At 36.1% G+C, this 26,949-nt stretch overlaps 5 protein-coding genes and 1 pseudogene across 5 annotated transcripts; 2 read left to right on the top strand and 4 right to left on the bottom strand.

The window, feature by feature from the left end:
* Positions 1–4,487: 4,487 nt before the first annotated feature.
* Positions 4,488–10,675, bottom strand: LOC148589942 (ubiquitin domain-containing protein 7SL RNA1-like). The gene is made up of 2 exons (XM_088515831.1): positions 10,528–10,675; positions 4,488–5,152 (listed from the first exon to the last, which is right to left on the bottom strand). The coding sequence occupies exons 1-2, from the start codon at positions 10,673–10,675 to the stop codon at positions 4,488–4,490; spliced, it is 813 nt and encodes a 270-aa protein (XP_088371957.1).
* Positions 10,676–12,811: 2,136 nt separating this feature from the next.
* Positions 12,812–13,618, bottom strand: LOC132168482 (ubiquitin domain-containing protein 7SL RNA1-like). Its single transcript, XM_059579472.2, has one exon. The coding sequence runs from the start codon at positions 13,616–13,618 to the stop codon at positions 12,812–12,814; it is 807 nt and encodes a 268-aa protein (XP_059435455.2).
* Positions 13,619–14,295: 677 nt separating this feature from the next.
* On the top strand, positions 14,296–18,669 carry LOC148589941 (uncharacterized; annotated as a pseudogene).
* Positions 18,670–18,836: 167 nt separating this feature from the next.
* Positions 18,837–19,807, top strand: LOC148589940 (uncharacterized). Its single transcript, XM_088515824.1, has 3 exons — positions 18,837–19,018; positions 19,503–19,572; positions 19,631–19,807. Exons 1-3 carry the CDS (start codon positions 18,837–18,839, stop codon positions 19,805–19,807), a joined length of 429 nt encoding a protein of 142 aa, XP_088371950.1.
* A 2,880-nt stretch (positions 19,808–22,687) lies between these two features.
* LOC132170079 (ubiquitin domain-containing protein 7SL RNA1-like) lies at positions 22,688–23,500 on the bottom strand. The gene has a single exon (XM_059580987.2). The coding sequence runs from the start codon at positions 23,498–23,500 to the stop codon at positions 22,688–22,690; it is 813 nt and encodes a 270-aa protein (XP_059436970.2).
* A 2,157-nt stretch (positions 23,501–25,657) lies between these two features.
* Positions 25,658–26,464, bottom strand: LOC148589939 (ubiquitin domain-containing protein 7SL RNA1-like). The gene has a single exon (XM_088512419.1). The coding sequence runs from the start codon at positions 26,462–26,464 to the stop codon at positions 25,658–25,660; it is 807 nt and encodes a 268-aa protein (XP_088368545.1).
* Between the last annotated feature and the right edge of the window lie 485 nt (positions 26,465–26,949).

Raw genomic sequence — 26,949 nt, 5'->3', positions numbered from 1 at the left:
GGATGCTGAGCCTAGTGGGAGTGCTCATCCTCAAATGGTTGAATTAGAGGAAGCAAGAGAGTTGACTGAAGCTCCTTCACATGAAGGACGTTTGATTGTAATTAGGAAAAATCAAAATGATTGCCTTGAACCACAATCAATTTTAGAATAGGCAACTCCCAAGGAACAGGTTTTGAATGAACCTACTCAACCTCCTCCAAATGCGGAGGAAGTTGGATTAAGAAGATCTTCTAGAATAAGCAGACCAGCAATCCCTAGTGATTATGTTGTATACTTTTAAGAGTATGATTTTGATGTTGTGCCTAAAAATGATCCAAAATCGTTTTCACAAGCCATGAGTGAAAATAACTCCACATTTTGGTTTCAATGCCATGAAGGAAGAGGTGGAATCCATGGCTAAAAATCAAGTCTGGGATCTCATTGACTTACCAAAAGGAGCTGTAGCCGTAGGCTACAAATGTGTTTACAAAACCAAAACAGATGTTTCTGGTAATATTGAAAGATATAAAGCTAGACTTGTGGTCAAGGGTTTTACTCAGAAGAAAGGCATTGATTATCATGAAACCTTCTCTACAATATCAAAGATGATTCATTTAGAATAATCATGGCATTAATAGCTCATTTTGATCTAGAGTTACATCAAATGGATGTTAAAAAAGCCTTTCTAAATGGGGATCTTGAAGAAGAGGTATACATGAAACAACTTGAAGGATTTGATGATAACAATCAGAAGGCTTGCAAATTAAGGAAATCTATTTATGGGCTTAAACAAACCTCCCGCCAATGATATATCAAATTTCACAAAGTTATTACTTCATATGGTTTTATTGAAAACTTTGTTGATCAATGCATATACCTTAAGGTCAGTGAGAGTAAAGTTATTTTCTTAGTCTTATATGTAGATGATACTTTGCTTGCAAGTAATGATTTAGGTTTGCTACAAGAGACTAAACAGTTCCTCTCTCAAAACTTTGAAATGAAAGATTTGGGTAATGCCTCCTATGTCAACGGCATAGAGATTCACATAGACAAAAATCAGAATATTAAAATTGTCTCAAAAGGCTTACATTGAAAATGTTTTAGAGAGATTCAGATTGAAGAACTGTTCAACTTCTGTAGCACCTATCATTAAAAGGGATAAATTCAGTAAAAATCAGTGTCCCCATAATGCATTAGAACAAGAGCAGATGAAAAGTATCCCATATGCATTTGCAGTTGGCAGCCTATTATATGCACATGTCTGTACTAGACCTAACATTGCAATGGCAATTGGAATGCTGGGTTGATATCAAAGCAACCCAGGATTGGAACATTGGAAAGCTGCAAAGAAAGTCATGCGGTATTTGCAAAGAACCAAGGACTGCAATCTGACATACAGACACACTGACCATTTGCAGGTAGTTGGATATTCAGATTCAGACTTTGCTGGATGTGTAGATAGCAGGAAGTCTACTTCAGGATATATCTTTCTTCTTGCTGGAGGGGCTATATCTTGGAGAAGCAGCAAGCAGGCTATCGTTGCTACATCTACAATGGAGGCAAAATTTATTGCATGTTATAAAGCCACTACACAGACATTATGGTTGAGAAATTTTAGTCTCAAGGTTGTCGACTCGGTAGCGAGACCAATAAAGATCTTTTGCGATAACCGTACTGCCATTTTCTTCTCTAAGAATAATAAAAGTGAAAGCAGAAGTAAGCATATCGACATCAAGTACCTTCATGTGAGAGAGAACACCTTCATGTGAGAGAGAACATCGAAAGGAATGAAGTATTTACTGAGCATATCAGGACTGAACTAATGATTGCGGATCTCATGACTAAAGGTTTACCGGTAAAGCATTTTAAAAGTCATGTGGAGCATATGGGACTCATTGATTCATTTTGTACTTAGTTCTTTCTAATCAATCTCAAGACATCATGTTATTTTAATAAAGTTTTGTTCACATTTATTACCTTATCCATGGGGATTAAAATTAAGTTTGGACCCGAATGACTTATAGGAAGTTCATTCATAAAGTACATTATTCATAAAGTACTAATTTAGGGAGATATTGCACATTGTTATACATGGAAAGGACGGCTTATCATATAAAAGCTTTACCGCCATGATTCGTGTGTAGTATTCCTTGAGTGAGTGGGATGATTCTATGAATGGTTAGAATAAATAAAGTAATTGCCATATCATAGAACTAAACACTATAAGGAATTTATGTGTCATAAGGGCCAAGTGGGAGAATGTAAGAAATTTTATTTAAGGTATGTCCCTTATGTCACATATATTATTATGATTATAAAATATATATAATTACGGTGTTCAGTGGTTTATTTCAATTAAAGCTTATTCTATGAAATCAAATATTCTAAATTAAATTGTCGATTTAATTCTTGTGGAAACAAATATTTGAATTCATTATTGATTTTATTTTGTGGAATCAAATAATCAGTATTGATTATTTATTTGATTTTTATTCCTTGATGGAAAGAATAATTAAGGTAACAGCTCTAATTGAGGGTCTCTGACCTACCTATAAATAAGACCTGTGTATTCCATCAATTGGCACACACTGGTAGGCATAGGTTAAAAGAACCTCTCAATATTTTTGGTTTTCAAGTTTTGGTTGCTGTGAAGTTACTCTTCAACCTGCTTGAGCAAAGCGATGGGTGGAGGTACTTATATATTAAATTATTTATGCTACTAGTTTTATTGTTAATTTGCATTTAATATATATAGAATTCTTACAACCTAAACTCTGCATGGAGTATTTCTTTCACTTGCCCCACCGTAACGTCTTTGACTAATAAGCTACACAGATGCACGGGATCCGCCTTGATCCAAATTAGAATTTTGTGGTTAGCAATGAGGGTCGTCGCGGGGTAATTTGATAATTTAGCACAATTAGTTCATCTCTTAGAACTTCTTCGTTGTAGGTCAAGTCCATTTGATCTGGTGAGAGACCAATCATTTTCTCTAACTAAATTTTTTATATCAACAATTTTTGCAGCAATGAGAATCTTCAATTTAAACGGATAACCTTGTCGGCGAATGGTGATCGCCATGGTCTACCAGAAACCAATCAATTCATTTTTGTGTAGATAAATTAATTTTAGCAGATTATATAGTTAAAATTAAGCACCGATAAAGGAAAGAACGCAAGGAAATAGCAATAAAATAACAAAATAAGAAGGAAATTAACTGCTACATATTCATTTTCGTAACATGAAATTTGTGGAGTGCATGAATGCATTTCCGGAAAAGTCCGAGGGTCCATAGTGTATCTTGTATATGAAGGAGAAGAATTGAAAATTAGTGTTACCTTAGTTTAACAAAGGTACTGTTCTTCAACTAGTCAATTAAGATTGGGTCCATAGTGTATGTTGTATCATGCAAATATTGTTTAGAAATGTACTATTCTTCTCACAATTTTCATGCATAGTGAGCAGATAGTTCTAACACATGCAGTCGGCATGACTTAAGCACAATAGGGTATGTTTGTTATTTGTTAATGTATTTTGGGGAAATTTTTTTTTTTTTAAGTGTTTAATTTGATAATACATAAAGGTTAAAATAATTGTGTTTTGAGTTGTTTGTCAACGTTTTTGTTTTGAAAAGTATAAAATAAAATTTTTAACAAACATATCAAATAGAAATCTTTGATCATTTCTCTCGTTTTGTTTTTGTGTGTTAGTTAGTTAGTTAGTTTGTTTTTTCTTTTTTAAACCACGCTGCGATCTTCACTATAATTGAATGGTTGTATAACTTGTATTGGTCTTACCCAAAATGAATAGTTGGATCCGTGTATCCTTTCAGGTGGGCGGCTGTACGATCCAATTGTCTATCCTACCTTCTTTACGTTCTTGACAACTCATCATTGTCTCAATAGTCTTTAAATGCCATGTTTATGTATTGTTTTTCATTACTTAGAAAAAGTGAGCCATTGAATATCGTGGCAATCGGGGGAAAATTGCACATCAATAATTTTTTAAATCCTAGTCATCAAATGTGATTCAAAGGTCAATATGTCGCCATGTGTCCTATTAATAATAAAATCATAAAATATTATTTAAATTTCAAAAAAAAAAATTTTAAAAAATATACAAAATAAAGATAAAGCAAACTGATAATATTATTAATGGAAAAATCTCATTATTCTAATACAACTTATCCAAATTTATAGTGAAACCCTAAAGCTACAAAAGGTAGAAATATTTTAAGACAAAAGGGAAAATATAATAAGTATATATGATAATACTTGACGTCAAAGGCAACCCAAAGATGGGGAATCTTCTAGATGGGAAATAAAAAATAAAAATAAAAAAAATAGAGAAAGTTATTAAACTAAAGGTCTTCCAAATCACAATCTGCCAATCAGTCTCCTCTTTCTTTCTTGTTCATCAATTTCGTTGACATTCAGCACAAATACATAAGAAATTAACTAATTAATCTTGTCGGTATTGAAAAGCACCTGACGGTAATTTCCCATCATTCACCTTGGAAGCGATGGGTGGTCTGGCGCCATCGATGTGACAGTGCCATTGAATATCTCTATGGTATCACCTTGCCCAACATTGTGCCACCGAAATGACCTATTGTCATTCATCACATCCTGCTCGTAAATGAAAAAATAACCCTCTTGTGGAAGAGGAAAAGGTATCATCTTCTGCAACCTCTCCAGCTCCTTCCTCAACTCCCCAACATTATCCAAATCATTCACCTCGACCGGAATCGTCTTCGTCCCGCACCTTGTCAGCACCATTATGTCTAACTTCTGTGACCCTCTAAAACTAACGTCAACTTCCGAATTGTTCGAAAACTCATAATCACGTAAAGGCTTATGGTCTTGTAATTCAATGCCATTTGAATGAAGCACAATCTCATCAATAATAGCTTCATCTTTCAATTCTTTTATCTTTTCCTTTAACTCTCCAATGGTGTCGTTTACGTCCATTTGTACAGGGACATAAAATTTGGACTTTGGGGTCTTTATGTTGACCTGGATTGTCTTGGACATCGATAAGTTGTCAATCTCAACAATGGCTTTATTGGGTTCAGGAGAAACAATGGCTTTATTGGGTTCAGGAGAAACAATATTGAGCTGAATGTGTGAGTTTTGATGGATTTGACATTGCCCAACATGGTGGTTGTCTTGGATGTTAGAATACATACTGCAACCTGTGATACACCTCCATCAGTTACTCAAGCTACACCTGATTTGGAACGTGTTGTCCAAGGCTAAGTTGAGAATAAATCCTCACAGACTGTGTTCGTGCAATAAAAAGAAGATCATGCCAGTTGTTGTCAATAGTATCATATCTCAATAAGAAAGGAAAGATGTGAACAAGTCAATGAGGAAAGATCCATACATATCAAATCTGTCCAAGATTTGATACACTAACGTGCTGCTCAAGCTCATATAAAAAGGAAAGAGAATAATCAAGATAAAGAAGGAATTAGAGTCAATCCCATGTAATTAGAAATCAGTGTTTTGTTTTCTATTTTTGTTATACTGCTGTATACATGTATATATGTGTAAGACATCCTATGTGATTATTCATTCAATAATAAAACTACCATTTTGGTGTCTCATTGTTTTTTTTATGGTATCAGAGCCTTATAGCCAACGCTGAATTTCGATCCTTCAATGGCCGCCTCTAGCAGCACTGCTTTCTCTTTTCCAAATCCCACTCCCACAGTTCAGATTAAGCTTGACAACCTTAACTATCCAACATGGTTGTCTCAATTCCGGCCAATCCTTCGTGGTCATGACTTTATGGGCATAGTTGACGGTTCAGAGCCTTGCCCTCCTCAATTCTTACCTCCTAATAGTGAAGGTAAAGAAGTACTTAATCCAGCATTTGTGGATTGGACAAAGAAGGATCAATGTCTTCTTAGTATGATCCTTGTAACTTTGTCTGAAAATGTTGTGTCTACTGTCTTTGGACTCAACACATCTCGAGAAGTTTGGGACTCTTTGGCAAACAGATTTGCGTCCCAATCCAAGTATCGCATCACTCAGTTGAAACGCCAACTTCAGACCATTCGCCAAGAAAATAAAACCTGTGCAGAATTTATTCAGACTGCCAAAGGGATTTCTGATCAATTGGCTATAGTTGGTAGTCCTCTTGCTGATGAGGATCTCATCTCATTTATCATTGGTGGTTTGAATCCTTCCTTCACTAATTTTATTACTTCATATGCAATGGCTACACATGACAAAACTCTGAAATTTGATGCCTTTCGTGATCTTTTACTCAATCATGAGACACTTTTGCAGCAGCAGCAAACTCATTCTGCAGACCCAGCTAGTTTTGCCTTGTTTACTAACAAACCTACAGGTGACCGCAACTGGCAGCAGAGGAACAAAACCCCATCACAGCAGCCCATGAAATTTCTCCCACGGGGTTCTCAATCCAATTTCTCTCCTCGTCAACATGGCTATTCATTTGCTACAAGATCAAACAATTTTCACCCTCGGCAGTATGGGTACTCCCCTGCATCTGACCACTCTGTTAGGCCACCATACAACAATAGAAGACAAAGTCCTTTGGCCTTCCGTCCAGGAGCATATGACAACCAGTTTACTCGTAGCAGTAGGCCTTCTTGTCAAATCTGTGGAAAAACCAGTCATCAAGCACTGGATTGTTTCCACCGCATGGATTATGCTTATCAAGGCAAGCATCCACCACCTCAGTTGGCTGCTATGGTGGCTCAAACTAATGCCGCCACTGAAGAACAACCTTGGTTTGCTGATAGTGGTGCCAATGCCCACATCACCAATGACCTAGAGAACTTGAGCTTACAACAACCTTTCCAGAGTGATGATACAGTGGCTGTTGGTAATGGTGCTGGGCTCACAATAACAAATACTGGTCTTACAACCCTTCAATCTCCCTCTAATTCTGTTTTTCATCTTAATAAAGTTCTTCATTGTCCACAAGCCACTGCCAATCTGTTATCTATTCAACGTTTCTGTATGGACAATGATTGTTATTTTATTCTAACTGCTCATCATTTTTATGTGAAGGACTATCGGACTCATGCGGTGCTGCTGGAGGGCAGAAGTGAGAATGGCCTCTACCCCCTTCGGCTTCACAAATCCTCTCTTAGAGATCATCACTCCTTCACTGCATTTCTTGGAATAAAGACATCCTCAATGGGATGGCATTTTCGATTAGGACATCCTTCCTTTGATATCGTTTCACGTGTTATTAAGAATTTTTCTTTACCCTTGTCTTTTCATAATATGAATAAAAGTGATGTTTGCATTTCATGTCAGTTGGGCAAAAGCAAAAGACAACCCTTCCATCCATCCAACCGTGTCTCAACTCATCCCCTTCAATTAATCCACACAGATGTGTGGACTTCACCCGTCTCCTCTGTGAGTGGTTACAAGTATTATGTGGTGTTTATTGATGATTTTTCGCGCTTCTCTTGGATTTATCCTTTATATGCCAAATCAGAAGTTTTTGATCAATTCGTCAAATTTAAACTCATGGTTGAAAACCAATTTTCTACCACCATTAAACAATTTCAGTCTGATGGTGGTGGAGAATATAACTCAGTTCGATTTCAATCATTCTTTAACCAATATGGGATCATTCACCGAAAATCATGTCCCCACACATCTCAACAAAATGGGCTTGCTGAGAGAAAATTGAGACATATTTTAGAAACTGGCCTAACTCTCCTTGCGCATGCTCATCTCTCTAACAAGTATTGGGTTGATGCTTTTATAACTGCTGTATATATAATCAACCGGCTACCCACTCCCACTCTAGACTTCAAATCCCCTTTTTCTAAATTATATAAGAAAGCACCTGACTACCAACGGTTTCGGGTTTTTGGGTGTAAATGTTTTCCTCTCTTGCGTCCTCATGGTCTACACAAGCTTGAATATAGGTCAAAGCCATGCTTGTTTCTTGGTTATCATCATGCAGGGTATAAGTGTCTTGATCCCACCACCAACAAAGTTTACCTTTCTCGACATGTGGTGTTTGATGAGAGTAATTTTCCAGCCAAGGAACCTGATGCCATGCTGCTGCCCTCCAAGCTCACTGCACAGAATGATATTCCTTTGCTCAGCCCGGTAAGTTTCTCTTTGCCATCCTCATTTCAGTCATCACTTGCACCCACTGATACACCTCCATCAACTATCAACCCACCTCCTGCTCCTCCTCATGTACTTGCACCCTTGGATCCTCCCCTAACTCCTCATTCACCATCTACTTCCTTTTCCCCTCCCTCATCTCATATCCCAACCAGCCCACCTACCTCCCCTGTACCCCTCACCCTTCCATTAGACCACACTGAATCTGTCTCCCCCATTTTCAATTCACACCCTCTTGATCACCTTGATACCTCCCTTGTTGTTTCTCCGTCCCTGCCTCCTCCTCAACAATCTGTACCTTTACCTCATCATCCAATGACTACCCGCTCCCAAACTGGCTCCCTTAAACCTAAACCCTTTACCAACTTCAAACTCTATCACTCTACTAAACACCCATTTCATTCCTTTCATACTATTCTTACCGAGAAGGAGCCCAGCAGCTTTACTAAAGCTGCTGCTGATTCACGCTGGCAGGAAGCTATGCTTCAAGAATATCAAGCCTTGGTTTCCAATGACACATGGACCTTGTGTCCAAGACCTTTGCATCATAATATCATTCGCAACAAGTGGGTCTACAAGATTAAACAAAAGCCTGATGGTTCTATTAAGCGGTTTAAGGCTCGTTTGGTAGCCCGTGGCTTTGAACAACAATGTGGTATTGATTATAATGAAACGTTTAGTCCTGTGATCAAACCCTCTACTATTCGTATCATTCTCTGTTTGGCTGTTCAATTTAATTGGCCTATTCGACAATTGGACATCTCTAATGCATTTTTACATGGGTATCTTGGGGAAGAAGTGTACATGGAACAACCTCAAGGGTTTGTCGACAAGCTACATCCAGACTTTGTTTGTAAGCTACACAAATCTTTGTATGGTCTCAAGCAAGCTCCCCGGGCATGGTTTCATCGGTTATCTTCATTTTTGCTTGAACTTGGATTTATAGCTTCATTGGTTGATCCCTCGTTATTTATCTTTACTCATGGGAGCATTCGGTTGTTCATGCTTATCTATGTAGATGATATTATACTCACTGGTTCTCATGTTGCAGTAATTCAGTCACTCATCTCCAAGTTACAGCAGGAATTTCCACTTAAGGATCTTGGTCCACTTAGCTTCTTTCTTGGTATTCAGGCTACACGGACTGACGTCGGCCTTCATCTCTGCCAAGCAAAATACATCTCGGATCTCTTACATCGTGTTCAGATGACAGGAGCTAAGCCGTCCACTTCTCCTTGTTCCTCCAGCAGCAAACTGTCCCAATTTGATAGGTCTCCTCTTCCTGATCCATCCATTTATAGGCATGTTGTGGGATCACTTCAGTACTGCACCTTGACCCGGCCCGAACTTGCATTTGCAGTCAATCAACTCTGTCAGCATTTGCATTCTCCTACTACCACTCACTGGACGGCTGCCAAACGTGTTTTACGTTACTTGAAGAATTCTGTTGATCATGGACTATTGTACACCAAGGGCCCTCTTACTTTGTCTGCCTATTGTGATGCTGATTGGGCTGGCAGCCCTGATGATAGGAAATCCACCTCTGGCTCTGCCATCTTTCTTGGTAATTGTCTTGTCTCATGGAGTGCTAAGAAACAAGCTATTGTCTCTCGTTCAAGTACCGAAGCCGAATACCGGGCTTTAGCGCTTACAACTGCTGATTTGTTTTGGATTCGTATGTTGTTTAGAGATCTTGGTATTCCTCTTCCCTCTGTGCCTACCCTTTGGTGTGATAATGTTAGTGCTATTGCTCTGGCCTCAAATCCGGTCTTCCATGCCCGTACAAAACATATTGAAGTTGATTACCATTTTGTACGTGAGAAAGTTGTGAACCGTGATATCACAGTTAAGTTTATTTCCTCTGGAGATCAAATTGCTGATGTTTTTACAAAGGGACTTTCTTCTGCTCAATTTTTGTTCTTCAAGTCCAAGCTCATGGTGGTTCCCCCCATTCGCTTGCGAGGGGCTGTTAGAATACATACTGCAACCTGTGATACACCTCCATCAGTTACTCAAGCTACACCTGATTTGGAACGTGTTGTCCAAGGCTAAGTTGAGAATAAATCCTCACAGACTGTGTTCGTGCAATAAAAAGAAGATCATGCCAGTTGTTGTCAATAGTATCATATCTCAATAAGAAAGGAAAGATGTGAACAAGTCAATGAGGAAAGATCCATACATATCAAATCTGTCCAAGATTTGATACACTAACGTGCTGCTCAAGCTCATATAAAAAGGAAAGAGAATAATCAAGATAAAGAAGGAATTAGAGTCAATCCCATGTAATTAGAAATCAGTGTTTTGTTTTCTATTTTTGTTATACTGCTGTATACATGTATATATGTGTAAGACATCCTATGTGATTATTCATTCAATAATAAAACTACCATTTTGGTGTCTCATTGTTTTTTTTATTGGAGCACATTGCCATTGAAGATAAGGGTTTGGTTTGATATGGGTATGGCTTGGTATTTTTGTATCTTTTCTTTGATCTCTAGGACAGTGTCAAAGAAACCCACTTCAATGGAGAATGAACCTCCTTGCTGTAGCTCAAAAATCACATCCATTGTTGGAAAAGAAGAAATCAAGCAGGCCAGGCCACCAAGAGAAGTCTCAGATGTTATCACTATATGTCAAGTCTCAATAAGGAGAAGACAATGTAGACCATCTTTTAAACCAATTGAAATTCATGCCATAAGGGTGGGGTACGTAGTTACAATGCTATATTTGCTTGTTAAATTCATGAAAATTTCTTCCCATGCATGCTTCCAACATGATTCGCAAAAAATTAACACTCACAACGAAAAATAATAATAATAATCAAAGAAAATAATTTTTAAAAGGGGCCAATTAAATGGGCATGCACTTTGCATGACTTCACACACATATTGTTTAATTGCTGTAAAAATCATCTGTTTATCCTTTTCTTCTGACTATTTCTAAGCCTAGTGAGCAAATACGAACGAAGCCCGGTCCGCAATAAATTTTCACGATTAAATTATTTTGGTCAAAAATATTTTATCATCTTTTCCTTTTTAAAGTCACAGTAATTTTTTTATACAGATTTAATTAACGTTGTTCACAAGGATATATATGGATCCTTGCAATTGGCGACGCCCTGTAGCCCCCTTAAGCTCTCTATGTGGGACGATTATTCGAATTGAGTGTAATTTGGATAACCAATTGTAAGGGGTTTTGGTCCTAATTTACAAGACCCTCAATATGATTGAATAGTTGGATCGATTTAGTTAGTGTCTCACTCCTCTAGTAGTCAAACGCCCATTACTCGTATGCCATAGGTTAAATAGGAATAAAAAATTGAGATGATCAAGATTCACAGAAATTAGCTGTCCAAATTGCTAGAAATTTAGATAACAAATGTGCGAGAGTTCATATAAAAGCCACGTGTCAAAATAAATTTTAAGTTGTCTAACCACCTACCTATTCAGGTGGGCCATATAAGTTCTCTAGAAATTTGGGCAGCTATTTGTTGTGGATCCAAATCCACGTGTTATACTTCCATTTCACTCGGATGATGTGGTTGTGCCTATCAACTCTTATTTTTTATTTTTTATTTTTTTAATAATAAAACTTATCCAATAACGATGTGCACTGCCACATTAGCCTAATAAAATTGGTTGAAATAAAGGTGCAACTTAAGATTACTCTATATCGTATACCATAGGTTAAATACCTCTTATATGGGGAAATGAAGTTGGGATTTTAGTGTTTCTTTATGTGACCAATCTGTTAAATAAGGGTGAAGAAACAAAAACCTAAGAAAAAGATAGTACCCAATCATATGAGTGTGTTAATACTTCGTATGTAGAAATCCTTGTCGTGTCTTTTGAACATATGGGCTGCATTTACGACAAGGAGTTACGTAAAAAAAAAAAAAAAAAAAACACTTATTCATCTACTAATCAAGGTAAGTGGTCATCCTATAGTATAATAGTATTGAACATGTTAAAAATAAGTTGTTTTATTTTATTGACTCGATCAAAAAGATAATAAGAACTTAAATGAATACCAAGTAATAATCAAGAGAATATCCCCTTTAATACCCTTTCGTATTAAAGGGGATATATTAATGATTGCCAGTGTTGATCGTTAGTTGGGAAGTTTGTATGCCGAGAAGAATTAATTGTAAAATGATTTGGACTAACAGAATTGGGTTTTTACTAACTAATGGTAGTTTAATGGGTGCAACTTGTAAATGAGTAGTGTTTCGAGAGGAAAAAAAAAGGTAATTAACCATTTAACCCTATAAAGAGTAATATTGTTTAGTAAACATTATATAACTTTCACACAACTTGGAGGGGCTAATTTTCACTGAGTATACTAAATAGAATTAGTCATAACTCATAAGTAATAATTATGATACTCTTCACAGGTTAACATTACTTGTTTTAAGTAACTTTCTATGTTAGCCATTAAAAAGGGGAAAAAAAAAACATTTAAAATACGATGCTTTAACCTATGTAAAATAAATATAATAAATAAGTCAGAAGAATAGAATTATTCTAAAAACGATACCGAGCTGATTGCTTCATGTTTCCAAAGACATGTGAAATTAATTGGAATATTGCTTCTGTTTATTCTGCTTGACTTCCCAAGCATCTGTCCACATGGACTCTCAAAATTGCATCCGGAAGTAATTCTAGCACATAATCATGGAACAAAAACATATGATCGATCGTGATTCATGAACCGCCGGTTACACTCCCATTGAAGATTTCTATGGTATCACCTTGTCCAACATGGTGCCACCGAAACGACCTGTCATCATCCATCACATTCTGTTCGTAAATGAAAAAATAACCCTCATGCGGAAGATGGAAATGTAGCCTTTGCTGCAACTTCTGTAGCTCCTTCCTCAGCTCCCCAACGTTATCCGATGCATTCACTTCAATCGGAATCTTCTTCCTCCCGCATTTCGCCAACACCATTAGCTTTAACTTCTTCGATCCTGCAGTAGTCGGCGGCCGTGCTGCCGTCGAATTCGTCGGTGACCCTTTGAAACTGACGTCAAGATCCGAATTGTCGGAAAGGTCATAATCACGTAAAGACCTATGGTCTTGTAATTCAGTACCGCTCGAGTGAATCATCAACCGATTAATAGGTAGAGCTTCCATTTCTTGTATCTTTTCCTTTAACTGTCCAATGGTGTTGTTTACGTCCATTTCTAGAGGGGCGTGAAATTTGGACGTTGGGGTCTTGATGTTGAGCTGCACTTTCGAATTCTTGGGCAGTGATAAGCTCTCAATCTCAACAGCGGCTTTATCGAATTCGGGAGAAACAATGAGTTGAATGTGTGAGCTTTGGAGAATGTCGCAGTGCTCGACATCGCGGTTGTCTTGGAGGACATTGCCATTGAAGATGAGTGTTTGGTTTGATATGGGTATGGCTTGGTATTTTTGTATCTTTTCTTTGATTTCTAGGACAGTGTCAAAGTAACCCACTTCAATGGAAAATGGCCTTCCTCTTGGTGGCTCAAAAATCACATCCATGGTTGGAAAACAAGAGGTGGGGTGTGAGTCTCTTTTTCTACGACAAAACTTTGTATATATGTGAGAGTTTTTGAAAGGTGACACAAAATGTGGATGGCGAGATTGTTGTAACAATTTCCGATATTGTCTAACTGAAACCCTATATGCATGCTGATAATTCTCAATCAAATGTTTTTGAAACTTGGGATAGTCTCTTAGGGAGTTACGGATTTTGGTTCAGAATAAACGAAAGATATGTCATATAGATTTTCTAATCCTGCAGGCAGATTTTCTGGAAAGATATATTTTCTACGGTTATATTATTTTTACATGTACTTTGACTACCAAAATAGCACCCAAAATTTTCAATTTAAAAAAAAAAAAAAAAAAAAAAAAAAAAAAAAAAAGCTTGCTAGAGGTTGCACTTGTTAAATTAAAAAAAATTTAATTATCCCGGTAGATCGGCCCTGAATGCGCCCTTTGTTGCCTGAGAAGTGTTAGAGAACCAAACAAATGAACTCAAAAAAATTTTCAAACTGACGTGGCAGAGATTTTTAAATTAAAAAAAATGCTATTCTCTTTCTCTTGTCTGCAACTCATGGTCTGCCACGTCAGTTTGGAAATTTTTCTGGGTTCATTTGTTTGGCTTCCTAAGACTTCTCTTGCTGCCCACCCTCACCATCGAGCCGCAAGTTAAGATGGTGAACAGTAACTTTTCTAAACGATGAGTATTGAATAATTGAAACGATTCACTACTCACGAGACATGCAGACAACAACAATTGTTGATTTTGGACTTCTTATTGAATTTTGCTTTAAACGATTCATAAGTTTAAACTTCAAACTGTGCGTTTTTGTAGTCACTGAAAGAGAAACATAAAAATTTGTGGGTTCTTGAATTTTGTGAAAAATAACAGTGACGTCTAAGCCAATTGTCAATTTGTCAAAAAGTTTCTATTTCAAATCGTGCCCATCTAATTAAAGGTGTCAATTCAAATCGTATCGAGAAATGAATATAAAACTATGAGTCAATTTTAACCTGGTTTATTTAATTAAACAATTAAAACTTATCTTTAACAATTCTCTAATACCACAAATAACTTAATGCTGAACAAACTTTATTAATTTTTTATCCGGCTGTGATGGACAAAAACGGCCGCCCACACGGGCTTGCCGATCTTCTAGCTGAAACAGCGGCTATTCACCGGGGCTACCCCAAAAAAAAAAAAAAGGCAGCAGCCGCACACGGGATGCCTGTCATCTGGCCGGAGCGCCGGCCCTTGGTAGCCGGCGCATGAGGAACGGCGGCGGCGCATGAGGAAGAAGAAGATAGGCGGCTGCTAGGGTTTTAATATTTTCCGAGTTGTGATTAAGTTTTCCGGGTAGGGTTTTTAACCCATAAGGAAACCGGGCCTAGTGTTTTTTCGGCCCTTGGGTATGGGTTTATTTTAAACCAAGCCCGATACAGTTAAAAACAAAAAAAAAAAATTTGGTTTATTAAGTGGGCTAACCCGATTGAGCCAACCCAATACAAAAACCAAAGGCTGGCCCAATAAGGAAGCCCAACCCAATAACCCATTCAATTAACAAACAAAAAAGAAAAAAGAAAAAGGGGGAGAAAACAGTTTAGGGCTCTTATGGAATTAGAACCTGGGCTCTTAAGGTTAAAGGGGCCTAAGACATTCTACCATTAGGCCATGTATTTTCATAAGCTTTTATTTTGCAATTTAATATATGTTATCATTTAAATTATTTAGCATTGAAATTATTATTTCTTTAATGCTTGGACTTAAGATTAAATTTGTACTTTTATTGTTTAAATAAATTGTTTGATGCCTAGACTTGAGAATAATTAACTAAGCCACATATGTTGGTAAATGTTTATGCTACTATCCAAAATTGCAATCAGAAAGCTCTGACAAGGCAAGTCTTGGGACTTAAGTGTGCCATTGTGCGCCTCCCCACTTACCTGAGACACTATCCAGTTGTACTTTGAAAACAAACTGTTTACCTACTGACATGTTGGTTTTGTCTTTTATTCTTGAGAACTTTATTTTGGCATCTATACAATTATTGGATGTTAATGAAGTAGTGATGATCATAATAATTTTGGGAGAGCCACAACATTCCGATTTTATAAAGATAATTGCATTAAGATTATATATGTGAACTTCATAAAGAAGATTAACATCATGTTGTAATTAATTCACAAATTTAATTTGCCAATCTCCACATGAACGTTTTATTTTTATGACTTAATTAGAATAAGATAGTAAATTTAACATTGAAAATAAAATTTCTCTTAAGCCCACAGGTACGGAAAATTTTATTTATTAATGCTAAATTTATTAGTCCGCATATTAATAAAGAGTAAATTTCATGCGTGATGTAACCTTTGCCCACAGGTAGGTTGAAATTTACTATGAAATTAACATTGGTTAATTTAAATAAAGTTATTTCATAACATTAAAGTATTTTCTTTGGTTATTGCAGCTATTCCTTCTGCTTTAATGGATGGAACTTTTCATGTTCCAATGCTTAATGGTAACACTGGAAAGAAAATTTATCTTTTACATTGGGGTGTTTAGAGCTTGACTTGGCGCTCCGTGTGGACGAACCACCCGCCCTCACGAAGAAAAGAACCCCACAAGAGATTGCTAAACATGAACGGTGGAAGCGATCTAATCGCTTAAGTCTAATGTTTATGAAATCTCATGTCTCTAAGGGCATTAGGGGTTCCATCCCTGAATGCACTAAGGCTAAGGCATTCATTAAGGCAGTTGAGGAATAATTTGTGAGTTCCGACAAGGCCTTAGCTAGCACCCTAAGGAAGAAGCTATCAAGCAAGTCCTTTGATAATTCTAGAAGTGTGCGTGAGCAAATTATGGAAATGAGGGACATGGCAGCTCAACTCATGTCCCTAGAGATTGATATATCTGAGTTATTCTTGGTTCATTTTATATTGAACTCTCTCCCCCCTGAGTATGTTCCTTTTAAAATATCCTATAACACATATAAGGATAAATGGTCTATAAATGAACTTCTGACCATGTGTGTTCAAGAGGAGGAGAGGTTAAAACATGAGAAGCCAGAAGGTGTTCACACGACTATTCATGCTAAGGGAAAGACCAAGAGAGGCAAGCATGCCCAAAAATTCAAGAAGGAGAACAAGGTGCCAATCAAGAAAATTGGCAAGAAGGATACTTGTTTCTTATGCAAGAAAGAAGGGCATATGAAGAAAGATTGCCAAATGTATATAAAGTGGCTCGAAAGAAAAGGTAATCTTATATCTCTAGTGTGTCATGAATATTTTTTTGTTAAGACTCCGAATAATAAATGGTGGATTGATTCGGGTTCTACAATCCATATTGTCAACTCAATGCAGGGTTTTCTCACAACAAGGAAGCCAGCAAGCAATGAACAACGTGTCTATTCAGGAAATAAACTGTTTTCACAAGTAGATGTTGTTGGGACTTTTAGAATAATTTTGAAATCTGGATATGTTTTAGATTTTGAAAATATATTTTTTATTCCAGAATTTTCTAGAAATTTAATTTCTGTCTCCAAATTGGATATTGTTGGTTTTGGATTTTGGTTTATCAATTCAACTTTCGGTATTTTTAAAGGTGAACAATTGATTGGTGGTGGAATAAAAATTGATGGTTTATTCAAAATTGATCTAGATCTCAACTTTGAAAACAACTATTCATCATTGCATACTAATGTTGGCATAAAGAGGAGTCCAATGGATCAAAGCTCCGCTTTGTTATGGCACAGGAGATTAGGACATATCTCTATAGAGAGAATCAAAAGGTTAGTAAATGATAGAGTTTTAAAAACTCTTGACTTTACAAACCTTGGTACTTGTGTGGATTGCATAAAGGGAAAGCAAACCACCAAGACCACTAAAGGTGCCAAAAAGAGTTATGAGATTCTTGAGATCATACACACTGATATCTGTGGACCTTTTTCTACTCCCTGCATAAATGGTCAAAGATATTTCATATCTTTCATTGATGACCATACAAGGTTTATGTATCTTTATCTTCTAAATGATAAGGCTGAAGCATTAAATGCTTTCAAGACCTATAAGGAAGAAGTAGAGAAACAAAAGGAAAAGAAAATCAAGATCGTAAGATCTGATAGAGGCGGAGAGTACTATGGTAGGTACACAGAAAAAGGACAAATGATAGGTCCATTTGCGAAATTCCTTAAAGAGGAAGGTATTATGGCTCAATACACGATGCTTGGCACACCTCAACAAAATGGTGTAGCAGAAAGAAGGAATCGCACACTTATGGACATGGTTAGGAGCATGCTTAGTAGTTCCGATCTGCCTTTATTTTTATGGAGTGAAGCCTTAAAAATTGTTGTGTATTTTTTAAGCAGGGTTCTATCCAAGGCTATCCTCAAGACACCTTTTGAATTATAGAATGGGTTGAAACCAAGTTAAATCATTTACACATATGGGGTTGTCCTGTTAAAGTGAGGATTTACAATCCAAATCTGAAGAAATAAGACCTAAGGACAACCAACGGATTTTTTATGGGCTATGCAGTTAACTTTAAGGGATTTAAGTTTTACTGTCCTTCGCATAGTCCTAGAATTGTTGAGTCTATAAATGCAAAATTTATAGAGGATGCTGAACCTTGTGGGAGTGCTCATCCTCAAATGGTTGAATTAGAGGAAGCACGAGAGTTGACTGAAGCTCCTTCACATGAAAGACGTTTGATTGTGCTTAGGAAAAATCAAAATGATTGCCTTGAACCACAATCAATTTCAGAACAGCCAACTCCTAAGGAACAAGTTCTGAATGAACCTACTCAACCTCCTCCAAATGCGGAGGAAGTAGGATTAAGAAGATCCTCTAGAATAAGCAGACCAGCAATCCCTAGTGATTATGTTGTATACCTTCAAGAGTCTGATTTTGACGTTGGTCTTAAAGATGATCCAAAATCGTTTTCACAAGCCATGAGTGAAGATAACTCCACATTTTGGTTCAATGCCATGAAGGAAGAGGTGGAATCCATGGCTAAAAATCAAGTCAGGGATCTCGTTGACTTACCAAAATGAGCTGTAGCCATAGGCTGCAAATGAGTTTACAAAACCAAAACGGATGTTTCTGGTAATGTTGAACGTTATAAAGCTAGACTTGTGGCCTAGGGCTTTACTTAGAAGGAAGGCATTGATTATCATGAAACCTTCTCTCCAGTATCAAAGAGGATTCATTTAGAATAATCATGGCATTAGTAGCTCATTTTGATCTAGAGCTACATCAAATGGATGTGAAAACAACCTTTCTAAATGGGGATCTTGAAGAAGAGGTATACATGAAACAACCTAAAGGATTTGATGATGACAGTCAGAAGGCTTGCAAATTAAGGAAATCTATTTATGGGCTAAAACAAGCCTCCCATCAATGGTATGTCAAATTTCACAAAGTTATTACCTCATATGGTTTTATTGAAAACTTTGTTGATCAATGCATATACCTTAAGGTCAGTGGGAGTAAAGTTATTTTCTTAGTCCTATATGTAGATGATATTTTGCTTGCAAGTAATGATTTAGGTTTGCTACAAGAGACTAAACAGTTCCTCTCTCAAAACTTTGAAATGAAAGATTTCGGTAAAGCCTCATATGTCAACGGCATAGAAATTCATAGAGACAGAAATCAGAATATTAAAATTGTCTCAGAAGGCTCACATTGAAAAGGTTTTAAAGAGATTCAGACTGAAGAACTGTTCAACTTCTGTAGCACCTATCATTAAAGGAAAAAAAATTCAGTAAAAATCAGTGTCCCCATAATGTATTAGAACAAGAGAAGATGAAAATTATCTCATATGCATTTGCAGTTGGCAGCCTATTATATGCACAGGTCTGTACTAGACCTAACATTGCAATGGCAGTTGGAATGCTGGGTTGATATCAAAGCAACCCAGGATTAGAACATTGGAAAGCTGCAAAGAAAGCCATGCGGTATTCGCAAGGAACCAATGACTACAGTCTGACATACAGACACACTGACCATTTGCAGGTAGTTGGATATTCAGATTCAGACTTTGCTGGATGTGTAGATAGCAGGAAGTCTACTTCAGGATATATCTTTCTTCTTGTTGGAGGGGCTATATCTTGGAGAAGCAGCAAGCAAACTATAGTTGCTACATCTACAATGAAGGCAGAATTTATAGCATGCTATGAAGCCACTACATAGGCATTATGGTTGAAAAATTTTGTTGGTAGTCTCAAGGTTGTCGATTCTGTAGCGAGACCAATCAAGATCTTCTGCGATAACTGTACTGCCATTTTCTTCTCTAAGAATAATAAAAGTAGAAGTAGAAGTAAGCATATCGACATCAAGTACCTTCATGTGAGAGAGAACATCAAAAGGAATGAAGTATTCATTGAAAATATCAGTACTGAACTAATGATTGCGGATCTCATGACTAAAGGTTTACCGGTAAAGCAGTTTAAAAGTCATGTGGAGCATATAAGGCTCATTGATTCATTTTGTACTTAGTTCTTTCTAATCAGTCTATAGACATCATGTTATTTTAATAAAGTTTTGTTTACATTTATTACCTTATCCATGGGGATAAAAGTTAAGTTTGGACCCGAATGACTTATAGGAAGTTTATTCATAAAGTACATTATCCGTAAAGTACTCATTTAGGGAGATATTGCACGTTGTGATACATGGAAAGGACGACTTATCATATAAAAGCTTTACCTCCATGATTCGTATGTAGTATTCCTTGAGTGAGTGGGATGATTCCATGAATGGTTGGGATGATTCCATATCATAGAACTAAACACCATAAAGAATTTATGTGTCATAAGGGCCAAGTGGGAGAATGTAAAAAATTTCATTTAAGGTATGTCCCTTATGTCACATATATTATTATGATTATAAAATATATATAATTACGGTGTTCAGTGATTTATTTCAATTAAAACTAATTCTATGAAATCAAATATTCTGAATTAAATTGTAGATTTAATTCTTGTGGAAACAAATATTTGAATTCATTATTGATTTTATTTTGTGGAATCAAATATTCTGTATTGATTTTTTATTTGATTTTTATTCCTTGATGGAAGGAATAATTAAGGTAACAGCTCTAATTGAGGATCTTTGACCTACTTATAAATAAGGCATGTGTATTCCATCAATTGGTACACACTGGTAGGCATAGGTCAGAAGAACCTCTCAATATTTTTGGTTTTCAAGTTTTGGTTGCTATGAAGTTACTCTTCAATCTGCTTGAGCAAAGCGATGGCGGGAGGTACTTATATATTAAATTATTTCTGCTGCTAGTTTTATTGTTAATTAGCATTTAATATATATAGAATTCTTCCAGCCCAAACTCTGCATGGAGTATTTCTTTCACTTGCCCCACCGTAACGTCTCTAATAAGCTACACAGATGCACGGGATCCGCCTTGATCCAAATTAGGATTTTGTTGTTAGCAATGAGGGTTGTCACAGGGGTAATTTGATAATCTAGCACAGTTAGTTCATCTCTTAGAACTTCTTCGTTATAGGTCAAGTCCATCTTATCTGGTGAGAGACCAATCATTTTCTCTAACTAAATTTTTATATCAACAATTTTGCAGCAATGAGAATCTTCAATTTAAACAGATAACCTAGTCGGTGAATGGTGATCGCCATGGTCTGCCAGAAACCAACGAATTCATTTTTTGTGTAGATAAATTAATTTTAGCAGATTATATAGTTAAAATTAGGCATGGATAAAGGAAAGAATAAAAGGAAATAGCAATAAAATAACAAAATAAGAAGGAAATTAACTGCTACATATTCATTTTCGTAACATGAAATTTGTGGAGTGCATGAATGCATTACTAGAAAAGTTTGAGGGTCCATAGTGTATGTTGTATCTGAAGGAGAAGAATTGAAAATTAGTGTTACCTTAGTTTAACTAAGGTACTCATGTTCTTCAACTAGTGAATTATGATTAGGTCCATAGTGTATGTTGTATCATGCAAATATTGTTTAGAAATGTACTGTTCTTCTCACAATTTTCATGCATAGTGAGCAGATAGTTCTAACACATGCAGTTGGCATGACTTAAGCACAATAGGGTATGTTTGTTATTTGTTAATGTATTTTGAGGATTTTTTTTTTTTTAAAAAAAAAAAAGAAAGTGTTTAATTTGATAAAACATAAAGGTTAAAATAATTGTGTTTTTAGTTGTTTGTCAACGCTTTTGTTTTGAAAAGTATAAAATAAAATTTTTAACAAACATAACAAATAGAAATCTTTGATCATTTCTCTCGTTTTGTTTTTGTGTGTTTGTTTGTTTGTTTTTTTTTTAACCACCCTGAGATCTACACTATAATTGAATGGTTGTATAATTTGTATTGGTCTTACCCAAAATGAATAGTTGGATTGGCCTATCCTTTGAGTTGGGCGGGTGTACGATCCAATTGTCTATCCTACCTTCTTTACCTTCTTGACAACTCATCATTGTCTCAATAGTCTTTAAATGCCATGTTTATGTATTGTTTTTCATTACTAAGAAAAAGTGAGCAATCGAATATCCTAGCAATCGGGGGGAAAATTGCCCATCAATAATTTTTGAAATCCTAGTCATCCAATGTGATTCGAAGGTCAATATGTCGCCATGTGTCCCATTAATAATAAAATTATAAAATATTATTTAAATTTCCAAACAAAATTATAAAAAAATACACAAAATAAAGATAAAGCAAACTGATAATATTATTAATGGAAAAATCTCATTATTCTAATACAACTTATCCAAATTTATAGTGAAACCCTATAGCTACAAAAGGTAGAAATATTCTAAGACAAAAGGGAAAATATAATAAGTATATATGATAATACTTGACGTCAAAGGCAACCCAAGGATGGGAATCTTCTAGATGAAAAAAAAAAAAAAAAAATTAGAGAAAGTTATTAAACTAAAGGTCTTCCAAATCACAGTCCACCAAATCAGTCTCCTCTTTCTTTCTTGTTCATCAATTTCGTTGACATTCAGCACAAATACATAAGAAATTAACTAATTAGTCTTGTTGGTATTGAAAAGCACCTGACGGTAATTTCCCATCATTCACCTTGGACGCGATGGGTGGTCTGGCGTCATCGATGTGACAGTGCCATTGAATATCTCTATGGTATCACCTTGCCCAACATTGTGCCACCGAAATGACCTATTGTCATTCATCACATCCTGCTCGTAAATGAAAAAATAACCCTCTTGTGGAAGAGGAAAAGGTATCATCTTCTGCAACCTCTCCAGCTCCTTCCTCAACTCCCCAACATTATCCAAATCATTCACCTCGACCGGAATCGTCTTCGTCCCGCACCTTGTCAGCACCATTATGTCTAACTTCTGTGACCCTCTAAAACTAACGTCAACTTCCGAATTGTTCGAAAACTCATAATCACGTAAAGGCTTATGGTCTTGTAATTCAATGCCGTTTGAATGAAGCACAATCTCATCAATAATAGCTTCATCTTTCAATTCTTTTATCTTTTCCTTTAACTCTCCAATGGTGTCGTTTACGTCCATTTGTACAGGGACATAAAATTTGGACTTTGGGGTCTTTATGTTGACCTGGATTGTCTTGGACATCGATAAGTTGTCAATCTCAACAATGGCTTTATTGGGTTCAGGAGAAACAATGGCTTTATTGGGTTCAGGAGAAACAATATTGAGCTGAATGTGTGAGTTTTGATGGATTTGACATTGCCCAACATAGTGGTTGTCTTGCAGCACATTGCCATCGAAGATAAGGGTTTGGTTTGATATGGGTATGGCTTGGTATTTTTGTATCTTTTCTTTGATCTCTAGGACAGTGTCAAAGAAACCCACTTCAATGGAGAATGAACCTCCTTGCTGTAGCTCAAAAATCACATCCATTGTTGGAAAAGAAGAAATCAAGCAGGCCAGGCCACCAAGAGAAGTCTCAGATGTTATCACTATATGTCAAGTCTCAATAAGGAGAAGACAATGTAGGCCATCTTTTAAACCAATTGAAATTCATGCCATAAGGGTGGGGTACGTAGTTACAATGCTATATTTGCTTGTTAAATTCATGAAAATTTCTTCCCATGCATGCTTCCAACATGATTCGCAAAAAATTAACACTCACAACGAAAAATAATAATAATAATCAAAGAAAATAATTTTTAAAAGGGGCCAATTAAATGGGCATGCACTTTGCATGACTTCACACACATATTGTTTAATTGCTGTAAAAATCATCTGTTTATCCTTTTCTTCTGACTATTTCTAAGCCTAGTGAGCAAATACGAACGAAGCCCGGTCCGCAATAAATTTTCACGATTAAATTATTTTGGTCAAAAATATTTTATCATCTTTTCCTTTTTAAAGTCACAGTAAATTTTAAAAAAAATTTAATTAACGTTGTTCACAAGGATCCTTGCAATTGGCGACCCCCTGTAATTTGGATAACCAATTGTAAGGGGTTTTGGTCCTAATTTACAAGACCCTCAATATGATTGAATAGTTGGATCGATTTAGTTAGTGTCTCACTCCTCTAGTAGTCAAACGCCCATTACTCGTATGCCATAGGTTAAATAGGAATAAAAAATTGAGATGATCAAGATTCACAGAAATTAGCTGTCCAAATTGCTAGAAATTTAGATAACAAATGTGAGAGAGTTCATATAAAAGCCACATGTCAAAATAAATTTTAAGTTGTCTAACCACCTACCTATTCAGGTGGGCCATATAAGTTCTCTAGAAATTTGGGCAGCTATTTGTTGTGGATCCAAATCCACATGTTATACTTCCATTTCACTCGGATGATGTGGTTGTGCCTATCAACTCTTGATTTTTTTTATTTTTATTTTTAATAATAAAACTTATCCAATAACGGATGATGTGGTTGTGCCTATCAACTCTTGATTTTTTTTTAATTTTTTTTTAATAATAAAACTTATCCAATAACGATGTGCATTGCTACATTAGCCTAATAAAATTGGTTGAAATAAAGGTGCAACTTAAGATTACTCTATATCGTATACCATAGGTTAAATACCTCCTATATGGGGAAATGAAGTTGGGATTTTAGTGTTTCTTTATGTGACCAATCTGTTAAATAAGGGTGAAGAAACAAAAACCTAAGAAAAAGATAGTACCCAATCATATGAGTGTGTTAATACTTCGTATGTAGAAATCCTTGTCGTGTCTTTTGAACATATGGGCTGCATTTACGACAAGGAGTTACTTAAAAAAAAAAAAAAAAAAAAAAAACACTTATTCATCTACTAATCAAGGTAAGTGGTCATCCTATAGTATAATAGCATTGAACATGTTAAAAATAAGTTGTTTTATTTTATTGACTCGATCAAAAAGATAATAAGAACTTAAATGAATACCAAGTAATAATCAAGAGAATATCCCCTTTAATACCCTTTCGTATTAAAGGGGATATATTAATGATTGCCAGTGTTGATCGTTAGTTGGGAAGTTTGTATGCCGAGAAGAATTAATTGTAAAATGATTTGGACTAACAGAATTGGGTTTTTACTAACTAATGGTAGTTTAATGGGTGCAACTTGTAAATGAGTAGTGTTTCGAGAGGAAAAAAAAAGGTAATTAACCATTTAACCCTATAAAGAGTAATATTGTTTAGTAAACATTATATAACTTTCACACAACTTGGAGGGGCTAATTTTCACTGAGTATACTAAATAGAATTAGTCATAACTCATAAGTAATAATTATGATACTCTTCACAGGTTAACATTACTTGTTTTAAGTAACTTTCTATGTTAGCCATTAAAAAGGGGAAAAAAAAAACATTTAAAATACGATGCTTTAACCTATGTAAAATAAATATAATAAATAAGTCAGAAGAATAGAATTATTCTAAAAACGATACCGAGCTGATTGCTTCATGTTTCCAAAGACATGTGAAATTAATTGGAATATTGCTTCTGTTTATTCTGCTTGACTTCCCAAGCATCTGTCCACATGGACTCTCAAAATTGCATCCGGAAGTAATTCTAGCACATAATCATGGAACAAAAACATATGATCGATCGTGATTCATGAACCGCCGGTTACACTCCCATTGAAGATTTCTATGGTATCACCTTGTCCAACATGGTGCCACCGAAACGACCTGTCATCATCCATCACATTCTGTTCGTAAATGAAAAAATAACCCTCATGCGGAAGATGGAAATGTAGCCTTTGCTGCAACTTCTGTAGCTCCTTCCTCAGCTCCCCAACGTTATCCGATGCATTCACTTCAATCGGAATCTTCTTCGTCCCGCATTTCGCCAACACCATTAGCTTTAACTTCTTCGATCCTGCAGTAGTCGGCGGCCGTGCTGCCGTCGAATTCGTCGGTGACCCTTTGAAACTGACGTCAAGATCCGAATTGTCGGAAAGGTCATAATCACGTAAAGACCTATGGTCTTGTAATTCAGTACCGCTCGAGTGAATCATCAACCGATTAATAGGTAGAGCTTCCATTTCTTGTATCTTTTCCTTTAACTGTCCAATGGTGTTGTTTACGTCCATTTCTAGAGGGGCGTGAAATTTGGACGTTGGGGTCTTGATGTTGAGCTGCACTTTCGAATTCTTGGGCAGTGATAAGCTCTCAATCTCAACAGCGGCTTTATCGAATTCGGGAGAAACAATGAGTTGAATGTGTGAGCTTTGGAGAATGTCGCAGTGCTCGACATCGCGGTTGTCTTGGAGGACATTGCCATTGAAGATGAGTGTTTGGTTTGATATGGGTATGGCTTGGTATTTTTGTATCTTTTCTTTGATTTCTAGGACAGTGTCAAAGTAACCCACTTCAATGGAAAATGGCCTTCCTCTTGGTGGCTCAAAAATCACATCCATGGTTGGAAAACAAGAGGTGGGGTGTGAGTCTCTTTTTCTACGACAAAACTTTGTATATATGTGAGAGTTTTTGAATGGTGACAAAATGTGGATGGCGAGATTGTTGTAACAATTTCCGATATTGTCTAACTGAAAGCCTATATGCATGCTGATAATTCTCAATCAAATGTTTTTGAAACTTGGGATAGTCTCTAAGGAAGTTACGGATTTTGGTTCAGAATAAACGAAAGATATGTCATCTAGATTTTCTAATCCTGCAGGCAGATTTTCTGGCAAGGTATATATTCTACGGTTATATTATTTTTACATGTAGTTTGATTACCAAAATAGCACCCAAAATTTTCAATTTTTTTTTTTTTTTTTTTTTTTTTTTTTAAAAAAAATGCTTGCCAGAGGTTGCACGTGTTAAATTTAAAAAAATTTAATTATCCAGAGCGCCCTTTATTGCCCGAGAAGTGCTAGAGAGCAAAACAAATGAATTTAAA

Source organism: Corylus avellana, chromosome 1, assembly GCF_965113065.1.
Source record: "Corylus avellana chromosome 1, dhCorAvel1.hap1.2, whole genome shotgun sequence".
Taxonomy (NCBI): domain Eukaryota; kingdom Viridiplantae; phylum Streptophyta; class Magnoliopsida; order Fagales; family Betulaceae; genus Corylus; species Corylus avellana.
The sequence above is the reverse complement of the archived record's forward strand: the minus strand, read 5'-3'. Positions and strand labels throughout refer to the sequence as shown.

Excerpts from the sequence above, each read along its gene's own strand:
- LOC148589942 (XM_088515831.1), bottom strand. The coding sequence starts at position 10,675 with ATGGATGTGATTTTTGAGCTACAGCAAGGAGGTTCATTCTCCATTGAA. Across the intron at positions 5,153-10,527 it reads TATCTTCAATGGCAATGTGC|TCCAAGACAACCACCATGTT; the intron begins TCCAATAAAAAA and ends TGTATTCTAACA.
- LOC132168482 (XM_059579472.2), bottom strand. The coding sequence starts at position 13,618 with ATGGATGTGATTTTTGAGCCACCAAGAGGAAGGCCATTTTCCATTGAA.
- LOC148589940 (XM_088515824.1), top strand. The coding sequence starts at position 18,837 with ATGGCATTAGTAGCTCATTTTGATCTAGAGCTACATCAAATGGATGTG. Across the intron at positions 19,019-19,502 it reads AAACAAGCCTCCCATCAATG|TTGGAATGCTGGGTTGATAT; the intron begins GTATGTCAAATT and ends TTGCAATGGCAG. Across the intron at positions 19,573-19,630 it reads GCTGCAAAGAAAGCCATGCG|GTAGTTGGATATTCAGATTC; the intron begins GTATTCGCAAGG and ends GACCATTTGCAG.
- LOC132170079 (XM_059580987.2), bottom strand. The coding sequence starts at position 23,500 with ATGGATGTGATTTTTGAGCTACAGCAAGGAGGTTCATTCTCCATTGAA.
- LOC148589939 (XM_088512419.1), bottom strand. The coding sequence starts at position 26,464 with ATGGATGTGATTTTTGAGCCACCAAGAGGAAGGCCATTTTCCATTGAA.